The sequence below is a fragment of the Narcine bancroftii genome, chromosome 4 (genome assembly GCF_036971445.1).
Source record: "Narcine bancroftii isolate sNarBan1 chromosome 4, sNarBan1.hap1, whole genome shotgun sequence".
Lineage (NCBI taxonomy): Eukaryota > Metazoa > Chordata > Chondrichthyes > Torpediniformes > Narcinidae > Narcine > Narcine bancroftii.
The window spans coordinates 314033373-314051109 of NC_091472.1; the positions used below are offsets into that span (position 1 = coordinate 314033373).

The 17737-nt window shown below is 46.7% G+C and overlaps 1 protein-coding gene across 4 annotated transcripts in view; it reads right to left on the minus strand.

Annotated features, from left to right (window-relative positions):
- The window catches only part of ptprna (protein tyrosine phosphatase receptor type Na), a 200868-nt gene that overhangs the window by 35581 nt on the left and 147550 nt on the right, over positions 1 to 17737 (minus strand). For all 4 annotated transcript variants that reach the window (XR_011356867.1, XM_069935964.1, XM_069935962.1 and 1 more), the window contains exons 12-13: positions 5668 to 5877; positions 3831 to 4028 (exon numbers count right to left, since the gene is read on the minus strand). Coding sequence is in view for 3 of the 4 variants with exons in the window: in XM_069935964.1 (XP_069792065.1) it covers positions 3831 to 4028; positions 5668 to 5877 (408 nt within the window). In the remaining variant the exon portion in view is untranslated. The remainder of the gene's footprint in view (positions 1 to 3830; positions 4029 to 5667; positions 5878 to 17737) is intronic.

Consider the following 17737-nt stretch of genomic DNA (forward strand, 5'->3'; position numbering starts at 1 on the left):
ACATAACCGACGTGGACTAGTGACACTGCACACTAGTTATGCTACGCTGCAGGCGGGGGGGGGCAATGGCCACGAGGGGGTGGGGGTCACAATACCTTGTTTAGAGGGGTAATGCCCATGAATGCCCCTTCTTAGAACCGACTCTCTTTCTCTCTCTCTCTCTCCCTCCTCTCCCCTCTGTCTCCTTTCACCTCTCCTCTTATCGTATCCAATTAACCCCTTTTGTCTGTTGGTCTGGACGTCCCCCTCCCATTCCTCCCCTTTCTCTCTCCAGTCTTTATTGAGTGCCTGCCTTGAAGAAGGGCTCAGGTCCAAAACGTCGGACATATAACAACCTCCCATGGGCGCTGCGAGACCAGCATTTGCTCTGTTTTCTTACTACCATAACAGCATCTGCAGACTTTCGTGTTTCACCACAGTCTCAGCTACCTTCACTTATCACCTGGACCCTTCTTGTGAATCCTCTTCCCAAGACTTCTAAATCTGGCGTCCGTAACCCAATCTAGTCCCAGCCGAGGTCCCACTACTTCGCCAAGATTCGGCCCGTAGAGTCATGACTGATGTGCCATTCAAAATTTTTTAAAATGTAATTTGAAAAAAACTTAAGACATACAGCACGGTAACAGGTATTTTTGTGTGCTGCCCAATTTACACCCAATTAATGTTCCAAATGGTGGGAGGAAACTGAAGCCCCTGGGGAAAACCTACGTGGACATTGGGAGAACATACAAACTCCTTGCAGGCAGCGTGAGATTCGAACCCCGGTCCACAGTGTTGCGCTAATCGCTACGTCAACCATGCCACCCTTTTCTCTCAACCCCATTCTGCCATCTGTGACAATGAATTCCACAGACTCACCATCCACTGACTGAAGAAATTCCTCCTCATCTCTGTTCTAAAGGGATGCCCTTTCATTCTGAGGCACTGCCCTCTGGTCCCAGACTCTCCCACTCTATCCAGCCCTTTCAATTCCTTAGTTACTTTGTACTTGACCGATCAACCCACGAATCTCCCAATTCTGATCTCTGTCCTCTAACTTCCTTCCAATCAATCACCACATCATCTAAGCTGCCTCTCACCTTCTCACTTGATAAAACGCAGCCTTCCACACTCAACATCAATTACACTGGACAACAAAGATTTTGCTTCCTGAACACTTTTAGGTGTATTTTATAGATTTTGGGCTGCTAATCGCAAAAATCGCCTTAAAATGTTCCTATCACGTCCTGCTTTTTTAGATACCTATAACGTATTTTTGTGATTTCCTGTCATATTTTAAGTAAACAAACAAAACCATGAAGTAAACATGTCATTGAAAATTAATTTTCCACATTCGCACTTGGACTTCGTCCCTGCTGATCCCGGTGCAGTCAGTGACGAACAAGGTGAAAGGTTTCACCAGGACATTGGGAAAAGCAGCATTAGGGCAACTGGAATCCATCAACACTGGCCGACTATTGTTGGACACTGGCACGAAGGGCATCAGATGCTGAGGCCAAAGAAAAATCAGCAGTAAAACATTTTTAGGTCAGTTGTACTGTGACAGAGTATATAGATATGTTTTTGGGAGATAAATTGGGAAAGGTTTGTTAGAGTAGGTCACATACAAACACTTTAAAACAGATCTTATTTGAAATACTGGAGCTCTGCTAATGCTAGACATATCAGCTTCACAGCTTTTGTAAGAGCTCTGGAAAGTGCTCAAGAGACTTCACTAATGGATTGCTGTTTACAAAAGGCAACAGATGAAAGATCTTGCTGGTGCCGCAGATTATCTGGAAGTGAACTTGCTGTTCTAAGAGGGTCATGTGGTTTTGCAAGCAGAGAGAGTCAAACAGGTTTTCTCTCTAAGAGAGAGAGAGAGATAATTGCTACAGTATTACAACCAGTAATAGCAGCTGGGACTGGAACAGGATAAGCTGTCAAGCTTGTGGAAAGCCCCATTTGGAAGATGGCCTGGTCGAAGCCCTTGTGGTTCATGCAAGAGGAGAGGACTGGCTGTCTAATATTTCACTTGGAATAAGGGAAACAAAAAGGAACTCTGTGGTGACCTGAAAGAAAGAGGTTATCATCTGGAGAACCCTGAAGGGGGAAGTTTCGTCAGCAAGTCACTGAGGTCACTGATGGAAGTACATCAGTTGTGGATGTCCTGGAACATCAAATCTCTGACCGGTAACTATTTGCCTTTCAAGCACCAAAACCTGGTGAACCTTATACACGTTAAATTCTGTGCACAGTATAAGAATTGCCTGCAACCAGTGAATTTGGAGGAATGAGAAGTGAGATTGGACTGTGAACCAAAGAACTTTTCTGAATGTACACACACATTACATACATGTGCACTTAGAATTAGAAGGGGGTTAAGTTGGGTTAGTTAAGTCAATAGTGATAAGTTAAAAGGTGATTTTGTTTTCATGTTTAAAGATAATTAAGAGCAACTTTTGTTTAAATAACCATTTGTCTTGGTGAATATCTATTGCTGCTGGGTTTTGGGGTCCTCTGGGCTCGTAACAGAACTAACACAATGTGCAAGTGATCAAAATGCTATCAATAAAGTTTCTCCAACTTCCTACGTGATACAGCAAACCTGAAATTATCTTTGTGTTCAGCTTGAAGTTGTCGATCATAATGACCAGGAAGCAAACCTTTTGAAAAAAAAATGTGCCCAGTGAAATCAGTAACTGGCTTCAGTTTGTCTGATTCATTCACAGATTTGCATTAAATATCCTGTGCCATTCCTCGGAAAAGAAGGGGAGGCAGGTTTTTGGGAAGGCCTGAGCAATATATAGAACTGGCTCTAGGGAAAAGGTTTGTCCTCTGAGGGGAATATGTGATGATCCACTTTGATGCATTGTTCAAGACCGGATTGTTACCATGGTTATAGGAGGCCGTTTGGCCTCATTTTAAATTTAGACATGCACCACGGTAACAGGCCATTTTGGCCCACGTGTCACCCCATTAACCTACACCCCCCCCAGTACATTTTATATGGTGGGAGGAAACCGGAGCAAACCCACGCAGACACGGGGAGAACGTACAAACTCCTTACAGAGAGTGCAGGATTAAAACCCTGGTCCAATCCCAATTGCTGGCGCTGTAAAGGTGCTCCGCTAACCGCTAGGCCAACCGTGCCTGTATCTTTTGTTACACCTATTCCCTTCAGATTGGCTCTAGTGGTGGAGACCTTACCTGTGGGGTTCCAGAGAAACAGCCCTCATGGAGTAGGGATGCCTCTGATCACATCTCCCCCCAAACTCACCTACACCAACTCCTCCCTTCTCCCACTTGGCCCTCTCATCATGAAGGCTTCACTCCCTTAACACACATTCCCCTTGCTCTCTCCCCTCACTCACCATCCACTCCATCAACCCCCACTTCCTCTCCTCATTAACTCTCAACTCCCGCACCCTTTTGCTCTTTCACTTCCCTCTGTTGCTTCCCCCCATTGCTCCCACATCTGTCCCTCCACTTCCCCTCCATACCCAACCCCTCTCCTCCCCCACATCCCACCTCCTCTCCTCCCCACTCCCACTCCAGCCCCTCCACTTCCTCCCTCTCTACCCCCTCACTCCCACATCCCAGCCCCTCCACCTCAATGACTGTTCCCTCTCCTACTCCCTTGCTCCTGCACCTTATCCCCTCCCCCTCCATTCCCACCCCCTCCTCCTGCATCGCACCCCTTATCCAAGTCCCCCCCACACTTCCCCTCCATACCCACCCCATCTCCTCCCTCCATACCCCCCCTCGACCCCACAGCCCAGCCCCTCCCCACCAATCCCGATGTTGACGCTCCCTGCTATGACCACCTCCTGTCTATCCTGGCCACTCACCAGGATCATGTGACCGGTGGAGATGTCCATGTTGGACTGCACGGGCTCCTCGCACCAGGAAGGGGTGCTGCTGTGGGAGCTGGGGCTTGCCTGGGGGGCGTCGCTGAACTGGGAGGAGACGCTGCTGACGCGGGATGTGTCCACTGTGTCCGTCCGGGAGTAGGACATCTTGGCTGCCATGTGCTGCCGGCACAGTTCCTGCCAAGAGATTAAAGGCACTGGTATAATTGCTGGAGGATGGTTTCAGCTCCTCAGCCTGCCCCTCAGACACACAGAGCTTTGTACAACCACAAGCAATCCAGCACAGGAGTCCATTCAGCCCTTCCTGCACTTGCTAGCTCTCTGAACAAGCTCTCCAACAGGACCCTCTCCTTCCCCACTCAGAGGCCTCTCACTCTGTTTGAATTATTGAGGAAATCTGAAACGTTCACTCCGTTTCCCATACCGCCTACTGAGTTGTCTCAGCATCACCTGTTTTCATTCTTTCCCAGAATTCCCAGGGCAGCACGGTTGGTGTAGTGGTTAGCGCCACGCTGTTACAATGCCAGCGATCAGGACGAGAGTTTGAATCTTGTGCAGTCTGTAAGGAGTTGGTACGTTCTCCCTGTCGCTGCGTGGGTTATCTCTGGGGGCTCCGGTTTCCTCCCACCACTCGAAACATACTGGGGGTTGTAGGTTAATTGGGCAGCATGGACTGGTGGGCCAGAATGGCCTGTTACTGTGCTGTATGTCTAAGTTTTAAAAAAAATTAAATTCTTGATATCACCTCCCTTTTCAGAACCTCTGTTGGCATTATCTCATAGCCATTACAGCCAAGTATGGTTTCAATATCAAGAACTGAGGGTAAAAATAATTCTGCCACGTGTTTTCGGTCTGACAATTATCCATCCTTTCTCGATAGAGATGTAGAAAATTACAAGGGGCACAGACAGCAGGAAAACTTTCTCATGGCAGAGGTGTCTAAGATGGGAAGGCACAGGTTCAGGGCGAAGTGCAAGAGTTTCAATTTAATTTTGTAAATATTAACATTAACATTACAGTGCAGGTAACAGGCCCTTCCAGCCCACCAGGCCATGCCGCCCAATTAACCTACCAACTGCCAATGCTTTTGGAATGTGCAAGGAAACCGGAGCACCCAGAGGAAATCCTTGCAGGTCGCGAGGAGAACACACAAACCCAGGTCACTGGCGCTGGAATAATGTCACGCTAACTGTGCTGCTCCTATCTACATATCTGCATGGCTTCAGCAAGTAAGTGTTTCAGTGAATGTGGACATTGTACATTTCACAAGATCACAAGATAAAGGAGCAGAAGCAGGCCACTAGGCCCATCCAGTCTGTTCCGTCATTCTACACTAAGCTGAACTGAGCTCACACCTAGTTCCAACCTACGGCCTTTTCCCCATATCCCTTGATACCTTTATTAATGAGATATTTATCAATTTCCTATCGAAATACTCCCAGTGATCTGGCTTCCACTGCTGTATGCGGCAGTGAGTTCCACAGATCCATGACCCTCTGACTGAAGAAGTTCTTCCTCATCTCTATTTTGAATAGATAACTTCTAATTTTAAGACTGACCTCCTTGTCCTCGATTCACCCATGAAGGGAAACATCTTATTCACATCCACTCTGTCAAAACCTTTCAATATTCAAAATGTCTCTATGAGATCCCCTCTCATTCTCCTATACTCCAACGAATACAACCCAAGAGCTGCCAAACGCTCCTCATACGTTAGCCTCTGCATTCCGGGAATCATCCTAGTAAATCTCCTCTGCCCCCTCTCCAACAACATCACATCCTTTCATTATCACATTGGGATGGATTGTGATTGTACCTGATATTCGAGGGATGTGTCTCCTGCTCCCTCAGTGCCCATCCCGGACAACTTCTTCTGCCGTCGCTTGGCATTTTGTCTCAGACAGAAGATGACCGCTCCGGCGATCAGCACTCCTGCGATGCAGGCCACAGCGATAAAGGTCAGTAGTAGGAATCGGAAAGTGTTGCTCTGCCTCGCTGGCTTGGGCAGCAGGTAAAAGGCGTTCCTCTGTGAAGACACGCAAGTCACAAATCGGTAAGCAATGCAGGAGCTGTCACGCAGCGGAGCCTACACACAAACGTACCGGGGAAACTCAGCAGGTCACGCAGCATCCACGGGAAGTAAATGGGTTGGCGTGGTTAGTGCAGTGGCTCGCGCGATGTTCCTACATCACGAATCCCACGCTGTCTGCTTGGAGTTTGTACATTCTCCCCGTGTATGCGTGGGTTTCCCCCAGGGGCTCTGGTTTCCTCCCACCATTTACAATGTACCGGGTTTGTAGGTTAATTGGATGTAATTGGGAAGCACGGGATCGTGGGCTGAAAAGGCCTGTTATTGTTTCAATTTAAAGGGTAACCAACATTATGGGCCTGGGCCCTTTGTCATGTATAAGCAGAAAACAGCCAGGTTTGGGAGGAGGTGGGGAGAAGGGAGGAAGGGGCAGGGGGAGGAGAACAGAACAAACAGGTAAGAGGAGATTATAGGTAGAAGGGTAGAAGAGAAAAAAAGTTGAGAAGTGATAGGGGAAGGGGGAAGCTCTCTGATAGGAGAGGGAAGGGTGGGGAGCTGGAGGTGTAGGGAAAAAGAGAGACTGGAGGGAGGGGGTTACATAAAGGTTAAAACCTTGTGTTTTTGATTCTTAGTTAATTTTCTGCCTATCTCTTTAAGAGAACTATTGTTTGTAGTGTTACCATAGTGACTATGAAGTAACATGTCATAATATCCTCCCAGGCTAATGGCTTGCTCCCATTCTACAAGATGTGAAGGAAGCATGAGCACGAGAAATTTTTCTTTAAATTTTGTATCTCTATATACCTTTATGTTTTTATAGAGTCTTTAGCTATTGCTTTTGTTATGACAACTTTTGAGTAAAATTAGAGTCTTAAAAACGATCTTTAAACAGTAAATACTTTGTTATTCAGGGTTATGAAAGTCTAATGGTGAAGCAATGCAAAATGTTTATCTATTCCATCAACAAATTAAAACTACATAAAGTAACAGCCACAGAATTTGATTTGTTGGATTAAAGAGATCGAAATTTGGGATATTGAAGCTCACACTTTGGAAGATGATAATCCTGAATTAGGATATATTAGAATGTCGTCTACAGGTTAGGGTTGTTCCTCCAATTTAGATTAGGTCTTTCTTCATTGGAGCGTAGAAGGTTGAGGGGGGATTTGATAGAGGTAGATAAAATTATGAGGGGGATAGATAGAGTAGATGTAAATAGGCTCTTCCCCTTGAGATTGGAATGAGGGGTCATGAGTTAAGGGTTAGGGGGCAAAAGTTTAGAAGTAACATGAGAGGGGGCTTCTTCACTCGGAGAGTGGTGGCCGTGTGGAATGATCTTCCGGAAGAGGTGGTTGCAGCAGGGTCACTTTTGTCATTTAAGGAAAAGTTGGATAGATGCATGGAGGGGAGGGGATTGGAGGGTTATGGGCAGAGTGAAGGTAGGTGGGACTAGAGGAGTTCACTTAAATCGGTGCGGACTAGAGGGCCTGAGATGGCTTGTTTCCGTACTCTAATTGTATATGGTTTATGTGGACAGTGCATGAAGACCATGTCAGTGTGGGAATAGGGCATAGAAGTGAAATGGTCCGTTACTGGGAGGTCCTCGCTGTTGCTGTGGACAGAGCGAAGGAGATCAATGAAACCATCTCCCAGTCTGTGTCCAGTCTCCCCAATCTGGAGGAGGCCACATCACGAGCACGCTCCCACCTTTATCCACCTCTTCTCCCCCCCCCCCCAACCTCTCCACTTTTTTTATTCAGGCCCCTGCCTATTCACCCTTATACCTGATGAAGGGCTTAGGCTCGAAGCATTCATTGGCCTTTACTTCCTGCATGGTCTGCTGAGGTTCTCCAGCACGGGATGTGCCTTGCACTTGACCCCAGCATCTGCAGATGTGTAGTAGAGCCCCATGATTGGGTACAGTCTCTCTGGGGGGTGTTGATTCATTATTTTTGACCACGCAAACTTTTGCCATGATGACCCATATTCCAACTATCTCCTCGTTGAGGATGCTCTCCTCCGAAATAAATATTTCCTACATCCTGCACAAAATGGGAGTGAACGGGAAAGGCTAGGAATCAACTTTCCACTGGGGTTGGATAGAAAACTGTTCTTAACGATGGAGGGGAAAGATTCAGATGGGTCCTGAGGAGCAAGTTTATCCACATGGAGGGGAGAGAGTAGATGGTAGTAGGGGTGGGTACATTCAATTAAGACAGTCTAAAGACATTTAAACGGGTACATGGGTAGGAAACATAGAACACTACAGCACAGTACAGGCCCTTCAGCCGTCAATGTTGTTCTGACCCATATATTCCTTTAAAAAAAGTACTAAACCCTCTCTATGCCCATAACCCTCTACTTGGCTTCCATCCATGTGCCTTTCTAAGAGTCTTTTAAATGCCCCCAATGAAAGGGTAAAAGGGAAGTGGGCTTCAGTGCAAATGGAACTATCTTAGGTAGGCAACTTGGCCAACATGGATGAGGTGGGCCGAAGGGCCTGTTTCCATCCTGTATGGCTTGATCGCTCTCTGATGGTTGGATCATGCAAAGGAGAGACTTCAGTTCTTCTGTGGAGTTATAGAAATAGATACAAGTTTAATCCAATACCCTCCATTCATTTGAAGTTTGAAGCAGTTAACTTTACGTGCAATGAGAGATTGAATCCTGTGCAAATCTTAACGCCAAAGAGGTTAATCCACTAGGATCATCAACTATTCTCGTAAACCTCTACAGGTGGACTGTGGAGAGCGGTCTGGCTGGTTGTATCACTGCCTGGTATGGAGGGCACCAACTCTCAGGACAGGAATAAACAACAGAGGGTTGTGAACTCGCCATGCGACATTACAAGCACCAGACTTCACTCCATCGAGGACATCTACATGAGATGGTGTCTTAAAAAAAACAGCCTCTATCCTCAAAGACGAGCATTCAGTGGCACAAGGACAGCTCCTTTCCCTCCGCCATCAGATTCCTGATTGATCAATGAACCACAGACACTTCCTTACTTTTTATGCACCATTATTTTTATATTTATTGTTGTAAAAGCCGTTTATATGTATGTTTGCACTTTGACGTTGCTGCAAAACATCGAATTTCATGACTTGTTCATGACAATAAATGCTGATTCTGAATGGTTGTGAGGAAGGGAAGGGATTAAATGATGATGGAGTATGGGTTGGCACAACATTGTGGGCTGAAGGGCCTGCACTGTTCTTTTTTAGGATGCTGGCATTATTGGCAAGGTTAGGTTTTCTTCCACGTCCCGAAACGCCCTTAAGAAGGAAGTGAAGAGCTGCCTTTTTGAACCTCTGCAGTCATTTTTGTGAAGATGATCTCATGGCGCAGCTGGGGAGAAGAGCCGATGGCAGAACCCCGTCAGGATGGTGTGGGACTCGGAGGGGGAACCAGCAGATGGCAGTGTCCCCCTTGCACTTGCTCCCCTCATTAATCTCCATGCTCAGGGATTAAAAAAACAAAAATGTTTGGAGATTTTTATTTCAATTTAAGTTTTAATTTAGATATACAGCCTAGTTACAGGCCCTTTCGGCCCACGACCCTGCTCCCCCGTACAGTTTGGAGGGTGGAGGGTGGGAGGAAACTGGAACCCCCGGAAGAAACTCACACAGATGTGAGAACATTAGAAGCAGGAGCCGGCCATTCGGCCCGTCGAGCCTGCTCCGCCATTCAATGAGATCACGGCTCATCTCCACCAACCTGCCTTTACCCCATATTCCTTAATTCCCCGACTATGTAGAAATCTACCCAACTTTGTCTTAAGTATATTTACTGAGGTCGCCTCCACTGCTTCAATGGGCAGAAAATTCCACAAATTCACCCCCCCCCCACCACCGGGAAAAGCAGTTCCACCTCATCTCTGTCCTAAATCTACTCCCCTGATCCTTGAGGCTACGTCCCCTAGTTCTGGTCTCCCCCGCCAATGGAAACAATTTACCTACCTCAGACTTTCATAATTTTATATGTTTCTATTAGATCCCTTATCGTTCTTCAAAATTCCAGCGAGTCCAGTCCCGGACGACTCAACAACTTAAGAACATAAGAAATAGGAGCAGGAGTCGGCCATCGGGCCCGTCGAGCCTGCTCTGCCATTCAATGAGATCATGGCTGATCTGATCATTGATTCAACTCCACCCACCTGCCTTTTCTCCATATCCCTTAATTCCTTTTTTATGTAAAAATCTAACGGAACCTTAAATATGTTTAATGAAGTCACCTCAACTCTTCCCTGGGCAGAGAATTCCACAGATTCACTCCTCTCTGAGATAAACAGTTTTTCTTCATCTCCATCTCAACCCCAACTCCCACCCTCCCCATCTGTCCATCGTCCTTCACTACTACCTGCTTTCCTGATCCCTCACTGGCCTCCATCCAACTCCTCCCACCCTGATATCATTGAACTGGCTACATCCCCTCTGGATCCTTGACTTCTACCACAGCTGGTACAAATTGGAAACAACATCTCCTGCTCACTGATGATCAACACAGGCGCATCCCAAGGTTGCATGCTTAGCAAACTGCTCTACTCATTCTGCACCCATGACTGTGCGGCCAGGTACAATTCCAATGCCATCTACAAATTTGTCGATGCCACCATTGTCATCAGAATGGTTGTCGGCAGAATCACAAACGACAATGGGGAAACTTACAGGAGGGAGGTAGATCAGCTCGCTGAACAGTGTCACACGAACAACCTTGCCCTCAAAGTTGGCAAATCCACGGAGGTGATTGTCGGCTTCAGGAGGAAGTTAGGGGAACACGACCCAGTCCTCATCGAGGGCTCAGTCGTGGAGAGAGTCAAGAACTTCAAATTCCTGGGTGTCAACATCTTCGAGGATCTGACCTGGAGCCTCCATGTTGAATCAATCACAAAGAAAGCTCACCAGTGGCTGTACTTTGTGCGGTGTTTGAGGAGATTCTTCTACAGGTGGATCATGGAGAGCATCGCTGTCTGGTCCAAAGGGCTGTTAACTCAGCCTGCATCATCAGGCACCAGACTTCACTCCATTGAGGACGTCTACAAGAGGCGGCGTCTTAAGAAAGCAGCCCCTACCCTAATAGATCCCCACCATCCAGGCCACGCCCCCTTCACTCTGCTACCATTGGAGACAAGGTTTCAGGAGCCTGAAGATGAGCGCTCAGCACAAGGATGGCTTCTTCCCCTCTGCCATCAGATTCTTGAACGATCAATGATCCATAGACACGGACTCACTTTGTCTTTGTCTTGCACTATTTTTATTTATTTTGTAAGCTGGTTTATATCAACGTTTGCCCTGTGACGCTGCCACAAAGCAACACATTTTGTGACATGTTCATGACAATAAATTCTGATTCTGGCCCGTCAAGTCCTGATAAAACACCAACAATTCTCAAACCACTGAGTTCCTCCAGCAGGTTGTTTTTTGTACAATAACTTCCCTGCTCTTGTAGGTTATAGCCTGTTTAATGGCAAGTATCCCTCTCCTTTCAGAGATCCATCCCTCTCGATTCAGAGGTAACCCTTCCTTTATAACTTCCCGACTTCTTTCTCTTCTACCCGCCTACCTATGACCTCTTGCCTGTTGGCCTGTGCCCCCCAGCTCCTTTCTCCCTCATCTCCTCCTCCTCCTCCTCCCCCCCCCCCACCTTTTTATTTAGGCACCTGCCTGCTTTTTGCTCATACCAGAAGGTTGGTCACCCTTTGGGGCAGCATGGTTGGCAGAGTGGTTAGCGCAACGCTGTAACTGCACCAGTGATCAGACTGGTGTTCGAATCCGGTGCTGTCTACAAGGAGTTTGTAATTTCTCCCTGAGTCCACGTGGGCTTTCTCCAGGGGGCTCAGGTTTCCTCCCACTGTTTGAAACGTACTGGGGGTTGTATACATACAATTGATGAATAAAACTTAAAATACATACATGATATTTTAAAAACTAATCCCCTACACCCCCCCCCCCACACCCCTTCCCTATTTCGCCCACCCCTTCCCACCCCCCTCTAATCTACCCCCAAAAAAGAAAGGAAGAGGAGATCACATAACATAAATGACCATGGTTCGGAGCAGCACCACTAACGTGCGGGAAGGGGATTTAATAATTCAACCCCATATCCACCCAAATACGGGCTCCAAGTTTTATGATTAATTATCACACAAATTATATGTTATCTTCTTCAATGGAATCCAAGACCTCAACTCCAAAAGCCATCTCTGGATACTCAAATCAGTCTCATTTTACCAAGTAATTGCCAGACATTTTCTAGTCCCAGCTAATGCTAATCTCAAAAAAGCGATTTGAAATCTATTTAATTTTCAATTCTAAACTAATCCTCCTGATATTACCCAACAAAAACACCACAGGATCTTCTGAAAATTTCACTTTCAAAATAACTTCTAAAAATTCCTTATTCCAAAATATTTGCAAATTTTTGATAGGAATACATAAGTTGGTACAATATCGAGGGCTGAAGGACGTGTACTGTGCTGTAGTGTTGCAACAATAACTACACAGCGTACTCCCACGTTACAGTAGTTTGGAAAACGGAAATTCGCCCTTATGGAATTCATAAATCATCAGGGCCCAAGAAACAGGAGCAGGAGTCGGCCATCCGGCCCGTCGAGCCTGCTCTGCCCATCTAGCCATGGGCTCAACTCCACCTACCCGTCTGTTCGACATAACTCTTCATTTACTATCTGTGCCTTAGTGATGCTGCCTCCAGGACATAGAACATTACAGCACAGAACAGGCCCTTCGGCCCACAATACCTACAGGGATGAAGTCCAAAGACTGACAGCGCAGTGTTCAGAGAACAATCTCGTTTTGAACTCCTCAAAAACAAAAGAACTTATAATAGGAGGAACAGTCCATTTCCAGACCCATTGTACATCAATGGGGACTGCGTGGAAAGGGTCACTGCTTTGGGGTTTCTGGGTACGCACTTTGCAACGACTCCATGCCCTGAAGATTCTCAGGAGTAACTGCTGGGGTCCTTCTATCGTTGCTCCATCGAGAGTGTGCTGGCCTACTTCATCCCGATGTGGTTGCCAGTTGCTCGGCAGCAGACCAGAGGGTCATCAGTGCGGCCCAGAAGATTATCGGCCACTCACTGCCCTCTTTGGAGGAGTTATTCAGCTCTCGCTGCCTCAGGAGAACAGCCAACATCCTGAAAGACCCTGACCACCCTGGTCATAATCTGTTTGATCTGCTGCCCTCTGGCAATAAAATAATGTTGTCCCAACCTATGTAAACCCATTAAAAATACTGACCCTTCCTCTACCTCAAATCCTCTCTTTTTCTTACATCCACGTGTTGATGAGGCTCTATGGGGCACCGGTGAGACCTCATTTGGAGCATTGTGTGCAGTTTTGGACCCCCTGTCTTAGAAATGATGTGATGTTGTTGGAGAGGATGCAGAGGAGAGGGTGCAGAGGAGGGTGTAGAAGAGAGGGTGCAGGGGAAAGGGTGCAGAAGAGAGGGTGCAGAGGAGAGGGTGCAGAGGAGATTTACTAGAATGATTCCTGGAAAGCAGGGGCTAATGTATGAGGAACGTTTGGCAGCTCTTGGACTGTATTCATTGGAGTATAGGAGAATGAGGGGGGGGATCTCATAGAGATATTTCGAATCTTGAAAGGTTTTGACAGAGTGAATGTAGATAAGATGTTTCCCTTGGTGGGTGAATCAAGGACAAGAGGACACAGTCTTAAAATTAGAAGTTATCCATTTAAAACCGAGATGAGGAAGAACTTCTTTAGTCAGAGGGACGTGGATCTGTGGAGGCCAGTATTTAAACAGGAAATGGCAATTATCTAATTAGTAAGGGTATCAAGGGATATGGGGAAAAGGCTGGAAATTGGAACTAGGTGTGAGCATAGTTCAACTTAGTGTAGAGTCACGGAACAGACTTGATGGGCCTAGTGGCCTGCTTCTGTTCCTTTAACGTGATCATGTGACCTGTCTAAGCGTCTTTTAAGTCCCTATTGCAACAGCCTCCACCACTGCCCCTGGAAATGCATTCCTGCCACTCTCAGTGTAAAAAAAAAACTTACCCCTGACATTTCCCCTCAAATTTCCTCCCCTCACTATCGTATATGTTGAATGTTTAGTGGGTGGGGAGGGGGTGGGAAGGAGGGAGGGAAGGGAAGGGGGAAAAAGGGGAGAACATGACACTGTGTATATTCAAGAGGGAAATGTTTATGTGTATTTTGGTCAATATGGTTCATAGTGTGAAAAATAAAAAAAAATTTAAAAAAATTTCCTCCCCTCACCTTGTACGGATGTCACCTCAGGGGAAAGGTGCCCACCCTCACAAGGCTTCTTACAATCTTCTACACCCTCAATTGCAGTCAACTGTCCTCCTCCTTCCAATACCTCAACGGGGCACTTTCAAACCTATTCAAATCACTATCAGTACATTTGAGATGCGCAATGAAAATGAACACAAGCGGGATTTATGTGGAAAAACATAAGCAGAAAATGTTTCCAGAGAATGAACAAGTTTACTGAGGACAGTGATGGCAGCCTGGCAGTTCACAGTGAGAGAACACTGAAAAGGTTCGATCTGGAAACTGACAAGACACCCTCATTCTGGTATTTGAAATATATATTAAATTTAGACATACCGCATGGTAACAGGCCATTTTGGCCCCTAGGCCCATGCCACCAAATTAACCAATACCCCCGGTATGGTTCAAATGATGGGAGGCAACTGGAACCCCCCAGGGGAAAACCCATGCAGACACAGGGAAAACGTGCAAACTTCTTACAGACAGTGCGAGATACGAACCCTGGTCCCGATCGCTGGCGCTGTACAGGCGTTGTGCTAACTGCTACGTGAACCGTGTAAGGAAACTTGAATCAAAAGCTAATCAAAAACTCTGACTTCTTACCTCTTAGCTGGTGTTCCTTTTTTCTCCCACCTCCTACCCTCCCTCTCCTCCCCCATCTCCCATCTCCTCCCTCTCTCGCCTCCTTTCCTCCCACTCTCTTCTGTCCTCCCCTCCCTCACCTTTTGATTCTGTTGTCTTGTCCATACATAGATGAAGGGGCCGAAACGTTGGTCAAGAAGAAGATCAAGATCATGATTCAATTTATTGTCTTGTAATAAAGCCAATGCAATATTACACGGAATTTGGTTTCGACTGCTGTAGGAAGACAGATTCGCCATTGGCAGAAATTGACTGAAGCCCCTCTTACAGTCAGAGAAAGAAGCAAAAGAGGGTCTCCCCAGAGTTACTGAGTACCTGTGGAGCTGCACAGTTCAATACAGACCATCGGCAGCCTGATTTCCAAGTCCGAACCACCAACGCGAGGAGGAGCCCTCTCGCATCCCGGTTCTAATACCTTTTTATTCTCTCTCTTCCCTCTCACTCACCCGATTTGCGCTGCCTAAATATGCGTGTATAATGCAACTCCCTACTTTGAGCTCAAATTTTGGTACAATTTTTTTTCGCATTATACGGTATTTACGGTAATTTGAATGCGAATAAATGGGGAGGAGGTTGATGTGGGGATAGAGGAGGGGGTGTTGGGAGGAAGAGGGTCAGTTGAAGGGAACTGAAAGGGCCCACACTGAGGCACTGATTGAGGGAAATAGGCTAATTGAGGGAAGGGAGGCCATGGTTCATGTTGATTTATAGACCAAGAAATAAGGGTTAAAAAAAAGTCGTTTAAAAAAAAAATCAAAACTGCAGAAACTGATCGGCATTCTGGGTTTAATTTGGGAGGTTTGTTGAGCTCCCTGTGAAGCATCTCTGTGTGGTCGAGGGTCAGATCTACCCCTATGAGATGTTCTTTGTTGTCATGGGTCTGCCTTTGTATGGAGACACACTGGGATCATTGCTCCCTAATTAGGGACAGCATTTTGGAACAAATACTTTGCACGGTGACAATTAGAACAAGCTGATTAGGTGCCTGGGATCTTTAATTAGTCCGTGTACACGATTAATGAAAATCCTTTAAAGGAGTGAGGAGGGACACACTCTCTGGCACCCTCTGATTAATCTCCGCCACACAAAAGGGCTCGATTAATGGCAGGGTGAGGGATGGGGTTTGTTGGGGGGGGGCAGGGGGGGAGAAGGCCTCGAGGCTTTGTCTCCCACACTCGCCCGCCCTGCCAAGGTCACCGTGGAAACGTCCGGGGAACAAAAGAAACGCCCGACACAAAGCCGGCAGCGGGATGCTGGAGTCTAGGTAGGCCTACCCATCGTCATGGCAACAGCACTGAGCTAGGCCGAATCCTAAGCTCAGGCCCTTGTACCCAAAGGTTCCTGGCGATTCACAATGAACATACACAGTGGGAAAACATGAGATGCAGTAGCATGGATTCTATATCCACAGAAAAAAAACAGGCATACAGTCAAGGCTTCATCCGATTAATCCCTGATACTGAGGTTCACTCAGCACCTTCGCTCTGATCGTATCAATAACAGGGATCTCCCAGTGGCCACCCTCTTCAATTCTGCACTGCACACACAAATCCCATTTGGCTGCAAACAGACCCTATCTTCCCGTGCCCTCCCTGATGTATCCACCTAAATGTCTCTCAAACGTGGTAACTGTATCTGATTTCACCTGCCTCTGGAGCTACATTCCAGGTATCAATCACACTATCCTTGAGACTCATTGACCAAGGTCAAACTGGATGTGGAGTGAGTTGGTGAAACAGGAGGTTCATGGATCATAATAAAACCCTAAGATATAGGATCAGAAGTCTGGGCCATTTGGCCCATTGAGTCTGCTCTGCCATTCCATCATGAGCTGATCCATTCTCCTGCTCAGCTCCACTTTCCATACCCTTTGATGTCCTGACTATTCAGATACCTGTCAATCTCTGCCTTAAATATACCCAATGACCTGGTCTCTACATCCGCCTGTGGCAGCAAATTCCAGAGGTTTGCCTCTCTCTGTTTTAAATGGGTGCCCCTCAATCCTACTGTGGAAGTTCAGGGACTGAATCTTCTTGTTCTGTTCCCTTTCATGAAACTTTCTCTGAAACTTTGCACTACAGAGAACATAAGAGACCATAGCAGCACAGCAGAGGCTCTTTGGACCACGATGTTGGGTCAACTGATGTAAACCTACTCTACAGCAATCTAACCCTTCTCTACCACGCACTCGTAACTATCTATTTTTTTCTTACATCCATGTGCCTTTCTAAGAGGATTTTGAATGCCCTTGTTGGACCAGTCTCCACCATCACCCCTACCAATGCATCCCAGACTCTGTGTGAAAAAAAAGCCAGAACTATCCTCCCCCTCATCTTAAATATAGGTCCTACTTTTATTGTATTTCATAAGGCTCCCAATGAAAGGGTCGTTCAGAAAATAAAAAAGTCAAGGAATCCAAAGAGACCTCGCTTTGTGGACACAGAATTGGACCAGAGAAGGCAGAGGGTGGATGTAGATGGTTCATATTCTGCATGGAAGTCGGTGACCACTGGTGTTCAGCGAGCATTTGATCTGGGACCCCTCTCCCTCTTTGTGATTTTTTTTATAACTGACCTGGATGAGGAAGTGGAAGGGTGGGTGAATAAGCTTGCAGGAGGCATGAAAGTGGGTGGTGTTGTGGATAGTCTGGAGGGGAGCCAGAGGTTACAAAGGGATGTTGATAGGGTGCAGAGCTGGGCTGAGAAGTGGCAGATGGTGTTTAGCCCAGATAGATGTGAGATGGTTCATTTCAGCAGGTCAAATATGAAGGCAGAATACACTGCTAATTTGTGTTTAGTTCTGCTATTAGAGAGGGTGGAGAGGAGATCTGCAAGGGATTCTGTCTGGATGGGAGACCATAGCTTATGAGGACAGGTTGAGTGAACTTGGGTCTTTTCTCCTTGGAGTGATGGAGAATGGTGTGTGTGGGGGGTGGGGGGG